General features: G+C 35.9%; 1 protein-coding gene across 9 annotated transcripts in view; it reads right to left on the bottom strand.

The window, feature by feature from the left end:
- Nucleotides 1-12,874, bottom strand: part of MPP7 (MAGUK p55 scaffold protein 7) — a 147,062-nt gene that overhangs the window by 59,872 nt on the left and 74,316 nt on the right. For all 9 annotated transcript variants that reach the window (XM_085564757.1, XM_085564752.1, XM_021543033.3 and 6 more), the window contains 2 exons: nt 5,768-5,845; nt 664-744 (listed from right to left, as the gene is read on the bottom strand). In XM_085564757.1, coding sequence (XP_085420883.1) covers nt 664-744; nt 5,768-5,845 — 159 coding nt within the window. The remainder of the gene's footprint in view (nt 1-663; nt 745-5,767; nt 5,846-12,874) is intronic.

The raw sequence follows: 12,874 nt of genomic DNA, 5'->3' as shown, positions 1-12,874 counted from the left end.
GGAAACAGTTTTCACTAGGAGGGTAATCAGGAATTGGAAGACATCACACAGAAGATTTGTATACTGTTTGTTCTCAGACCTTTATTTCCAAGACCTGATGGGGAAAGCCCTCAGCAATCTGCTGTAAACTCAATGTTGACCCTGCTTAGAGCAGCAGGTTGAACCAGAAAACCTCCACCCAACCTCAGTGATTCAGTGGTTCTATAGTCTACTATCAGATAAAAGGTATCAAGTTCCTCGAAAACACTACAGAGAACCCCAGGAGTTTTACAGAAAGATTTAAAAATTAGATGTTTTTAAAGACATTATCCATCATTAATTTTGTCCTGAGTACGAGGCTGCAGTCTTTATGAATGATGCAGTTCAATCATGATATGACTGACAATCTTTTACTAAAAGCACAATTGTAACAAACTCATGAAGCACACACATTAAAAGATAGCAAAATAAAAATAAATCATCTACTTTTTAAAATATCCTTTGCAAATAAGTAATAGCATAATAATTTACAGACAACATTTAATGTGTTTCTTCCTATTTTTGATTAACACTGCATACATTCTTAAATAGTAGTTGTTAAAGCAGACAAACCCACACACAACCCAAGGAAGCAAATGCACACACCCATGAAGAATGCACTTTGCAGGTGCAACTCATCCTCACCTTGAGATTGGGTTTTGCAAGGAGTTTCAACAGCTCTCTGATCTCACTGCTCAGTGGTTTGCTCTGCAGCTCCTCAGCCAGCTGGGTGGGAGATTGAATCAACACAAAGACCATTAGCAAAGCGTTGTTTTACCCAGTGCATCAGTGACAACCCAGAATCTATCTTGTTCAAGGTTATTGCTTTCCAGCATGTTCAAACAGAAGCCAGCATGAAGGAAAACACCATCAATCACTGCGCTTCTGTTTCTGGCCCTCAGTGGACCAGATTTAAGCCAGGCCTTTTGGCTCAGTTTAACACAAGTAATCATTTTTGGCAAGGGTGCAGCCAGATCACATTCTGATTTATAGCAAAGGGGGCAAATCCCAGCACTTCATTTAAGTGAATGGTCCTTTGCGTGCAGACAAAGAACTGCTTGTAAAAATGACTGGATCAAACTTTGACACTGTCTATAAAAAACAGTTTCGAATGAGGTGGTGAAATCCACACTGCTTCCAAAAACCCACAGTAGCTGTGCTGTTTAGGACTGGGATAAGAAAGCAAAGTGCCCCTACAGTGCAAGCAATCTGAACCTTTTATTATGTTTACACATACACTGGAAGGAGCTTGTTAAACGTGAAGCAAGTTAATCATAATATAATTTATAACAGGTCATCAGCAATTCAAATCTGTAAAATGCATAAACTATGTCCTAACAACAAGATCAGTAATTTATGTTTGGTTATACTACAAAACTGTGGCTTGGTGAACAATAGAGCAGCAGTTTAACTTTTAATCCCATGGCTTTTTGGCTCACATCTTGCGTTTTCCTTATCATGCCCTTCTCAACTAATTTGGACCCAAGAGGCATATTTTACAGCAGAATTTTAGACTCAAACTATTTTTCGAGGAGAAGGAAAAGCTAAAATGCATTTGACAATATTGAACTTTGGTTTAAAATTCTGAAGCTACATGGCTCATAATGCAAAATGTGATTTCAGATAATCACTTGTTTTCTTTGCATTAAATCAGTATCATAAAAATGTCTCAAAGGAAGATTGGCTATTTGCAGCAAGTAATTTCATTTGTCTAATCTAATTTTAAATTTGTACTTTCATTTTGTATACATTTTCAAGAAAAATGGATGGATGTATATTTTGCATAATTATATATAATAGACAAATCTAATTGAAGAAGCCATTATAGACATCAGACATACCTTGAATACCTTTTTTTCTTTTAACCTTCAAATTAAACAGTGTCAAAAATTCCTACCTACCATCCTACAGACTTTTAACTATAATTCCTAGCTAAGAACGTCCAGCAAGTCCTTTGGTGCTAATATTAAATGTTTGTGTCTTAATACCAAAAGATTAGAAAACAATCTCTGGAAGGAAAGGTCAGAATTAAATCTTTTTAGACACAAAGCCAAATATTGAGGTATGCAGACTGCAATTGAGTCTGTATGTTGGAAATGCCCAGCAAAGCTGAAAATAATCTGTGATAGGAATGACAGCAGGTCTATGGGTTACCCTTGGTTCTCTTTTCATTCTTTAGATTATACAGCTCATCACTGGAAAATAACATCTATTTGTGTTTCACTGATGGAGACAAGCAACCACTCAGCAGAATGAGCATTTCAGCATTTCTCCCTCAGATGAATTGTGCACAAATATTAACTCCAGCGGAACTGGTATTGGTTTAGGTGGTACAAATGCAAATGCACATATGTATGATTTAGAACAGTGAGAAAAAAATACTTCATTACTGCTTAAACAGACATTTTAATCTTACAATTTAGAAATTTTTTTTCAGAGATAAAATAATTTAAAACTTGTTTTCCTTCATGTGATTTATATTATTTTCCAAATATTTTCATTAAGGTTTTAGGCACATTTAATTCCTTGTGATAGAAGAGGAGGAAGACAGAAATTGAAAGACTAAATTGTGTTTTCAGATTAGCAAACAGATACCACCTCAGCTGGCGTAGACTGGATTTGTGGTTGTTGTTGTTGTTAAAGTGCTCAGATTTGAAACAGCTACCCACAGCAATACATGGCATACTCAGAACACGCTGACACTGAGCAATCTCCTATGCTAAAGACTGCAGGAAAAGCTGTCTGAAAACCTCCTCTATGATCTCCTGAGGGAACCATAACATCTCAACAAGCTCTTTATAAAAAGCTGCCACTAAACAGAGGGGAAGAAAAGGGAGAGGGCAAGATGTAGAGCAAGGCTGGCAAGGTGGGGAGCACCAAGTATAGGTCTTGAAAGCTTCTGGAGAAACTTCTGAAACTTCTTTTGCCAGAACAGACTTTTTATCATCCTTGAGGCCTTATTTGCTGTATATGGCTATCCTGCCAATTGACATTGTCATGGTTTAGGAATGGTACTCTCCAATTTAATATTCCCCCTTAAACCATGCACCGCTTTCCCTTTCCTCTCCAACACAAATGCAAGATCACAGGATAAGGTAAGAACAATTGAATGGAAACAGTGATAAGACAATGTACTATACTGTAGTATGTAATAGTATGTATATAATATATAATAGTATGCATATAATAATAATAATAGTATGTATATAATAATATAGTATTAAATATAGTAAATATAGTATGTATGGTAAATATAGTATGTATATAATAATAATAGTATGTATATAGTAATAGTATATATATATACTATTACTAAATAAATAATAGCAACAATATTAATAAACAAAAGGTGTAAGAAAATAAATTATTATTATGGAAAAACTCCCTGATAACAGACAATACCAGAAGGCTCTCTCCACCCCCTTTTCTTGACCGGAACTTCTTCCTGGAAGAGAGTCCCTTTCACAAACTCTGAACTGACATGAGGTGGTATGGAATAACTTCATGTACTAACCATGCTCTCTCCCAGCTAGTGCAAAAAATTAACACTGTCCTGCCTGGAACCAAGAGAGATTTGCATGAAATCATTGAGCCCTAAGTCAGAAACTGCTACTCCAAAATAAGAGGCAAACAGAATGTGTGATGGGAAATTCAGCCTGAAAGTCCCTGGTGGGGAGGAGAGAGAAGGTATGGCAGCTAGGAGTATGCAAATGTTTAGAAAAGCCTTGCCACAATTGTTACTTCTAAAACTGCTTTAAAAAATAAAACAATAATAAGAACACACTCCTTGAACAGTTTTATTTATGATAGCAGCACCTCAGATTTGGGTTTAAAATCAGTCAGGAAATATCTACTTGCTAATAAGAATATCACCTTTTTAACTATAGAACAGTTACTATCAGTAGGAAGAGAAAACAGTAGTTTAAAGCCTATTGAAATGAAAGTGTGTTTAGCAACACCAACATGCTCTTAAATCCCTGAAGTTGACAACCAGTTAGACAAACACGCCAAAAAATGAATAGCACTTTAAACCTGAAACTTCATGAATTTGGGCGTTAAAAAAGCCCATTGCATGTAATTTTGCTTCCTCAAAATTTGATGATAGCTACCAAAACATAGAAAATCCTGGAATGTGCTAGCCTGACTGCAGCCACCAAAGGACATCCTTACCCTATGAGACAGTGCCCATAAAAGCCACAGCTCACCTACACACAGCTAATGAAGAAGCAGGAAGAGCATCTATTAAAAAGAAGCTGTACATTTGAAGTAGGTAGATGCCTAGACACAATCGTGACCCACCATGTATACTTAAAAATAATACCATATGTACATAACAACACATTCACAGGGTTAAAAGTCCCAACTTGTCTCAACTGAGTGACAGAGTACTTTAATTTGGAGATTTCCAAAACTATACATTTTAAATGGGTCTGAACAAAGAATGAGATTGCTCAGCATTTCTAAAAGTATCAAAAACTAAGTTTTGCATCCAAAAATAAGAAATTATTTTTAAGAATTTTAGCCCAGAGATTCATAACACAAATATTAGAAAGGATTATTAATATGTCAGCAAGAACTTAATGAAGAGAATTTCAACCAGCTTTCTAATTTTCAAAATTACTATCAACACTATTCAAAGCTATGTGAAGGTTAAGAAAATATTACTACTATATGCCTGATGTCAAGGCTAATGTATTATTATAGTTGGTATGTTACAGGATATAGCTCTCCTCCTACTGAAACATGATTAAATTACCGTATATCCTTTTGTCAATAGTCTCAAGTCTAATTTAGTTTCTTGTTAAAATGCTACCAATCTCAATTCACAACATTTAATAATTTGTAAAATTTAAAAACCAAAATCTATTAATTATATAAATAGATGGTTAAGATTTTAAAACAGCTATAAAGTATGTGAAGTTTCAAACATGCTGTATTGTAAATGGATCCTAATATATATTACCTGTTCCAAAAAGCAACCTGACATCATCAATTGCAACAAAGATTTCAGGATTTCACCTAAACCACAGTTTATTAAACATTTCTCTATTCTGGCCTACCTCAGGTTCAGTCATAGTTTATACAGGTGTGTTCACAATTCATCTGAATCCTAGAATTAACCAAATAGCAAGAAATGGCAGGTTGGATTTTTTTTCTTGAAAATAAAAATTATAGTAACAGGAAATTAACTACTCCATCAATGCTGACCACTTTTACAATTTATTTTTTGGTTATGAAGGTAATTTGGAAAGCTCCAATATCAATAAATCACTACTGTACTTTTTCTTAAATAGTTTTGATTTTTTTTCAACAAACCTCCATTCTAGGCATTTCATATGCTTCATTTCTGTGATATTATTTGTCGTTTCTCGTGTTCTGTCAGCAGTGCTGCTATCTCATTTATCTTTATTTTTCCAAAACATTCCTCTTGTCTGTGACTTTCTCAAAACACTAATAGTTGACAGCTTTTCCCCTCCCAGTAGAGTTCCAACCTGTAATTTTTATTGCTTAGTTACTAAAGCAGAACAAGAGGCTACCTAGATGCAATGTTTTTATAACATGCAAGTGAATAAAAATCAAAGTAGTATCAGCAACAAGTCCAGTGATGACTGAAACTTTGGAAACCTTTTCAGCTCCTTATGATTTCAGCTCAGAGTATTACATTCATATGTTTGCACTATGAAGAGTTCTGCTTGCAGACAGTTTTTTGGTAGACTTGGTACCAGTGATCTCAGCAGGGGACACTTACATCATCTGCCAAGGCTGCTGCACCATGGAGTATGGGCATTGGGTTCTGCTTTTCATAATAATGCAGTTTTTCATGAATCTGGAAGACAATAGAACAAAGTGATAAGTTGATTTAGCAGCATGAGAAATGGTACAAAATAACCCTGTTGAGTCTGTTGACTGTCTGTAACTAAACATCCTTATAGTAACCTACAGGCAGCAATCATGAAAATGCAATTCATCATCATCCTCTGTTGAAGTGCTAAGAATATGAAATCAGATGGAAAAAATGCTCAGTATGCAGACCAACCCACAGAAAAACTAAACATTTGTGATTTTTCTCTCCTGGCTTTCTCTGTCCATATTTCTAACATATTGCTTCAAGTATCAATTACATTTTATATTGCTGCTGAAAACACAAAGCATAAAGTGTTTATCCCCAAGATGGATATAAAACCCCCTGTAAATTATGATTTATGAAGTGAAATAATAGCTTGCCACCCACATCTTGACAGACAACTTGACGGAGCGACTGCCATCATTAAAATAATTCAGAAACAAGGGCAAAGGAGTGCTAATATTAATTCTAACACATCTTAAAGGAGGAGGCAGTCCTTCACCAAGTTAAGGTTTTAAATGAATAATTATCAACATTAAAGATGCGCTCTGCTTTGGTTCTTCCTAAAAGGGAAAGGATACACCATTATTTAAACACCACCCTGTTCCCTCCTCCACAAGTTATGCATTTCAAAATTTAGATTTTTTTCCAGTATGAATGCTTTTAAAACCCAAAGTACTTTAAGACTTCTAACAAGTTTCTTTGTAGCTATTTCAGAATAGCATAAAAGACTGTATTAAACATTATTTTCCTGAAGATACATGGATATACAAATATTAATTAAAATCTAAAAAAAGAAGACAACAGTAGTCTGAATTAATGCAAATATACCCCATTCTTAGATTTTGTGCTTTAGTTCTGTTGCTCTGAAGGAGGCATGAACTCCAGATGGTTGGAGGAGTTGCAGAAAGAGCTAAATCAGGGACTTCTGTGCTTGGCAAGGAGGGGAAAACGAGGTCTGGCAGAGGCCACGGGGTGCAGAATTTGGCTGGGGACTCCCTCATATCCTTGGGAAATAGGATCCCCAATGATACCCTAGCACTCCCCAGCACACTGCTGGGGGAGGAGCGGGACAGATGCCAGACAGCACGGACAGATTTAAAGAGCAAGCAAACCACTCCTTGCACACTGAAACTGTTCAGAGTTGACCAGATCATCCCCATTTTGCACCAAGTGTTCCCTCCAGCCTTCCCCACTTGCTTTTCTCTATTTACGTCTCCCCCAGCAGCACTCACTCCTCTCACTGCCTAGGAACCCCTCACTCTTTAATTTAAAGCTCATTCTTTAAGCCCATTCTTTTTAATTTACACTGAACTTTCACAAATACATCCATAACAAGATAATGAAATGGCAGTGACACTTGTGCTCGTCATTTTTCTGTCTTCTGCTATGCTTCATAACCCTACGTCCACAGCTGTTTTTCCTCATTTGCTATATTCTTCGAAGTAAAGAGCGTGTTAATACAATATGGTATAGCAAGGTCTGAGTCTTGATTGATTCCTTCATCATTTCTGCAACCTTAACAAGACAATTTCAGTATGTCATTGGTTAAAGGATGCTGAAGTTCTAACATATCATGGTTAAGCATGAAGGCACTACAGTCACTTAATTTATAAATTGTAAAATAATTTGTTCTCTTCTGGAAACTACTACATGGAAAATGCTACTGTCTCCAGAACATGAATCTGAATTTTACCTCACTTATGTAGACATTGTTTATTCAGCAATTACTTAAGAGTAATTCATACTGGATTTCTCAAAGCTGTAAGTGACCAGACAACTTCATATTTCTAGCTCACAAAGCAGAGAAACTAAACAAAACAAGGAGTTGCAGCTCCCCGAGTTTGGCAGAAATTTGTGATTTACTTGGACTGTTAACTTGAATAACTAAAAGGCATAGTAAATCAAAAAGTGTCAAAACCATCATTGAGCTTCTGTCAGCTCTGAGGTCAGAAGCAGTTGTCTATATTACCCCTAGTTTCTCAAAGAAAATACAAGTGCCACTGCTGATTAAGCTGCTTTTATCCTGGGCAACGTGTACATATCTTTACAACTGAAATTAATAAAAGGAAAAAATAATAAAAACAAAACAAAACAAAAAAACCACCAAAACAAACAAACAAACAAAAAAAACTTGCTTAACCCATCTTTGAGAAAAATGCTACACAATTGTAAAATTTATGCAACAAAAAATAGGTTTTCAAGAGGTGACACATGAACTTGTTATTGGCTCTATCTATAGCCAGAAATTGCAGAAATGACTGAAAACCAATTTTTATTTTCCTACAAGCGGATATTGGATTCCAGTTAAGCATTTATGGACAATAATTATGGTTTTATTTGATCAGGGAGGAGTTGTAGAGAGTAACTGCCTAACCAAAAAAAACAAGAAGCTAAAAAAGTAAGCAGGAAAATTTAACTGCTACTAGAGAGTTCTAGATACTGCCTTTTGCTACATTAGGTTGAAAATCTTATTAATTTGCTGTACTAGCCAAATGAGTGACTCTAAGCATAAACATTTTATGGTCTATGATAATAGACACTGCAACTTCAGCACACTTCGTTAGAGATGCAATACAGAATGGGTTTTTCCCCCAAATATCTGATTTTATTTGACAGTAGCTTGCCTTCTTAGTTGAATCTATTTTTAAAATCAGATCATTAGATGACAACATCTGTCTTTCACATCTTTGCAATTTAAAGGATATACCTAGGGAAATTAAAATCCACTGGCCTGTGCACTACAACTTAATTAATGTGCAATACAGGGATTATATTTCGTATTAGTATAAAATTACTACATGCATCATAAAAACAGTTACCTTACACCTCTAACTTTTGGATCAGTAATGTATCCATAATACATGCAGCACTTTTACGTAGTATATTCCTGAATGCAGTAAGACAGGAGATTTAGCACAACTCCACTGATAAAGCAAAAATTTCAGTGAGGCAAAAATACATTTTCAGGCAACTCCTTCACTCCTTGTGTCTAAAAATGTATTCCAAGATGATTTGTTTGATAACTTCCCCCAGAGACCACAGCACTGCTGACTGGCCTCTAGCTATTCATGTTGTATTTTTAGGCCTTTTTTAGAGACAAGTACAGCACTTGCCTTTTCCTACTCACTGGGCACTAGGTCATCTTTGTTGTCTTCCAAGAATGACAGAGCACATTTGCAAGCTCAGCTGGTATCCTTTGAATTTGCCAGCCTTCAGGTTGATGAATGACTGCATTTATGATAAACACCTTTAGCGAAACTATTGTGTATGCAGCCATATGCTTTGGCAACCTCTCCACATGCTGTCTTTCAGTTAATTATTTTCCCAAATATGAAATTTTTACATCATGCTAATACATGCACGCCAAGCACTGCATTTCCAAATTTCAATTCTTATACAAGTAGAATTTGAAATTTGAACATCTAGATTAAGTGACTACATTGATGAAAATAAATAATATCAACTAGCCACAGAAATGAAAACCAAGACAAAACAAGGTGGTGGGAAATAGTTCATCCCTTTACAAACATCACTCAATGAAATTCAACTCTAACAGAAGTTAAAACCACTCTGGAACACTTTGATAGAAGTATGAGAGAGGATTCAAAAGCAGAAGCAAGAGCATACTCAAGATAAGATGTATCATACTGGTAGCCATGTGTTTGAGCTTCAATCTAAAGAATTCCATTTCATACAAAAGGCAACATTAGCTTACAGTGTGATACTGGATGTCCAGTAACTTTAATACCATTGCCTTATTTCTACTAGAAACTTAAACAACGTATGGAAAATATAGGACTGTATCATGCTTAAAAATAGGAAATATAGTACATCTGTTTTAAGTTCTTCTGACATTTATATGTAAAGCCTCAATGCTAAAAATCTCTTCACAGATGAGACCAAGTCTCTTAAAGCAAGAATTATATATTGTAAATAAAACATAAAAAGCTGTTCTGCTGAACAGATGACTAAGTTGTGTGGGATTTTTTTTTTTTATGACTACCTATTCTTTTCACTGTAGAGTAGGAAGACCTATGAGGTTCTGTAGAAACTTGGGGTATACCTCTGAAGTTATACCCCAAGAGAGAAAAATAATAATTTGCAAATTAATACAGTTTTTGGCACACTTGTAAGCAAGAAGAAATGTTTCTGGATTTTCCCAGAGAGACTGAATTAAACTTTCAATAATAAAGCAGAGTAGTGTCCTCAGCCAGGACTATTTCAAAACCCAAAAGCAGCTTACTAGGTCAGAAAAATAAAAATCTTAAGCGAAGAGTCCTACAAAAAAAGCTTAATTTCTCCTTTTAGATATCTTAATTTTCATGTACAGTTCTAACTTCATATGATTGCAAATAAAACAGGGGAGTGGGATAAGCATGTACCAAAGGTGCCAAGAATTAACAGAAGACAAACTTGATCTTTTAGACAGAACACGTGGCATAGGAAAAGAGTGTTTGTAAGAATACAATATGCGGACACTTGTAACCCAAAAAGCACTGGCCATCAACAAGCCATACCAGCACATAAAAGACAAGAACTGTCACACACATAGTGTGAAAATGTTCTGTCAACCACACAAGGGTCTCACCAGCTACTCAGACGTGTCAACACCTCTGGAAAAGAGCTTTTTTTACAGTAAGGACACCTTCCTGACAGGAGGTGCTGAAGAGGATTTTGTGAATATTTGCACTGACCATCATTCTGGGACAGACAGCAATTCTGGACCAGAGTGCTTCTCCTTTTGAGAAATATCAGAAGGTCATACCCTCTAATGGAGCTGTATAAACATTCCCTTACTTGGGTTTTATTTTATGGGATGAGATACCACTCAACATAAAGATACCATACCTACAAAATTCATTTTAGCACCATTGTATACATTTCTGGGGTTTTCCTCTGGACTATCCTAGTCTTGCCTGCTGAATACCCATTAGCAGCTAATGTGCTAGTTGAGTTTCAGCAGAAAGGAACCCATTTCATATACTGGACTGCTGATGTAAAACCAAAGCAGCAGAAGTTGGGAAGATGGGAAATTGTTTTAAAAAATGCACTAGTGATCTGAACTAGAATGTCAATATAAACACACACACAAAGCATTAAGATGTGTCTAGAAGACAGGCATTGAGTATATTGCTGTAGAAAGTCCATAACAGTTGGCAGAACATCTTCTCTAACTGCTCTCTTCATTGTATTTTTCATCATATATCCACTGCAAGAGTGTCTGAAATTAAAGCACTGACGAAAGCCATGCAGCTGCTGTATTTATTGGCTTAGTCCCTTACAGGGATGCATAATGAAGACTCCTGTATGCAGAGAAGCTGTTAACTGTCCACCAAAGTTTCAGGTTCACATATATTTGCAAAAAATTAGTGAACTCCACTAGCGGCAACACTACAAAGTGATGCTAATACAAAGAGGAGCATCTATACATGAAGAACCCACAGCAGATTAAGAGAACGGAAAAAGCAAAAGAAAAACTGTTGAGGGAGGAGTAAATGCTAGTTTTGGCTTAATCTGCAATTTGTGTTCTGCATCTGAAATATCTGAAGCAAAAGAAATAATTCCAAGGCACTCATGACCGTAGAAGACACATTTGTGAATAGTTCCAACATTCACACAGTGAGATTTCAAGAATTAGGGTTTTCACTAATAGTATGACCTTAACTTTGGGATTTAAGACTCTTGAGTTCACTGTCTAAATATACCAACAACTTTGAGTCAAGGTAAAAAAAATAACCAAGTATGAAAAAAAGAAACTATGGGCTACAATGAAACAAATTAAAGTAACTATTAAAACCATTCAGAAATTATAATTACATACCATCATCTCTGCTGAAAGAGAATGCATATTTTGCTTGATGTAGAATTTAAATTAAAAGATTGTTTAATTCCCTTCCTTTCTCCTTCCAGAACTGTACTGTATCACATGAAAGTAACAGAAAAAGTAGCCAACTCTTTGATTTATCTTTATCACTCATTGGTGGTCTGTAAGCCTATTTACACAGGACAAAAATACAAAATGCAAAAAATGCAAAACTATTTCTTTGTTCCAAACTTTCCTGTAGTCCTTATCATTGCAGTTTTGGTATACTAAGGAACTTAAATACATGAACAGCTTTGCAGTGCTATGGCATGATGAACACCTAGAACACATGCAGCCTTTAAATCACATCCTAGTCATACCAACTGAATTGCAGGTAGAGATAGAATACTGCTAAGAAATTAGCATTGTGTATTTTAGAAAACAAAAACAAAATAGAAATTAATAAATCATAGCTAACTACTCAAAGTTTGCAATGACATTTCAATCCCCATAGTTACATTAAATTGCCTAAAATATAAAATAAGTGATTGTAGAAAGGCCTCAGAGAGAATGTCACAAGAATCAATGCATGTCTCAGAAGGCTTAAAAACAGATACTCAGAGATGTCAATTCTAGCCCAATTTGTCACAGCAGAAAGTTACTACTCAAAAGATGAGGCTCTCCTTTAAGTCTTTTTTCCAAAAAGCAGAAGCATGAACAGCAGGATGTGCCTGCAGATCTGTGTCTCAGAGCTATGTCTTGTAATATTTCTAATTTAGAATTTCCTGACTTCATGCTAGTATTACCAAAGAATATGAGAGAAAATTCATAAATATCTCCTCTATGCTTATATACCATGAGTTCCTTTTAGCTGAAGACCAAAGAGAGCCTTTAAAACTGAGGCCCATTAACCCAGAACTGCCAAGTCCACCACTAAACCATATCCCTAAGTGCCACACCTACACATCTTTTAAACACCTCAGGGATGATGACTCAACCACCTTACTGGGCAGCTTGCTCCAGTGCTGGAGACCATCTCTCCAGTGAAGAAATTTTTTCTAAAATCCCATCTAAACATCCCCTGGTGTAAGCTGAGGCCTCTGGTCCTATTGCTTGATACTTGGGAGAACAGACTGACCCCAGCTGGCTACAACCTATTGTAGAAAGCAGTAGTGTCTTTCCTGAGCCTCCTTTTCTCCAGGCTA

This window comes from Lonchura striata, chromosome 2 (assembly GCF_050655825.1).
Source record: "Lonchura striata isolate lonStrDom1 chromosome 2, ASM5065582v1, whole genome shotgun sequence".
Taxonomy (NCBI): Eukaryota; Metazoa; Chordata; class Aves; order Passeriformes; family Estrildidae; genus Lonchura; species Lonchura striata.
Note: the sequence above shows the minus strand (reverse complement) of the source record. Positions and strands in the feature narration are given on the sequence as shown.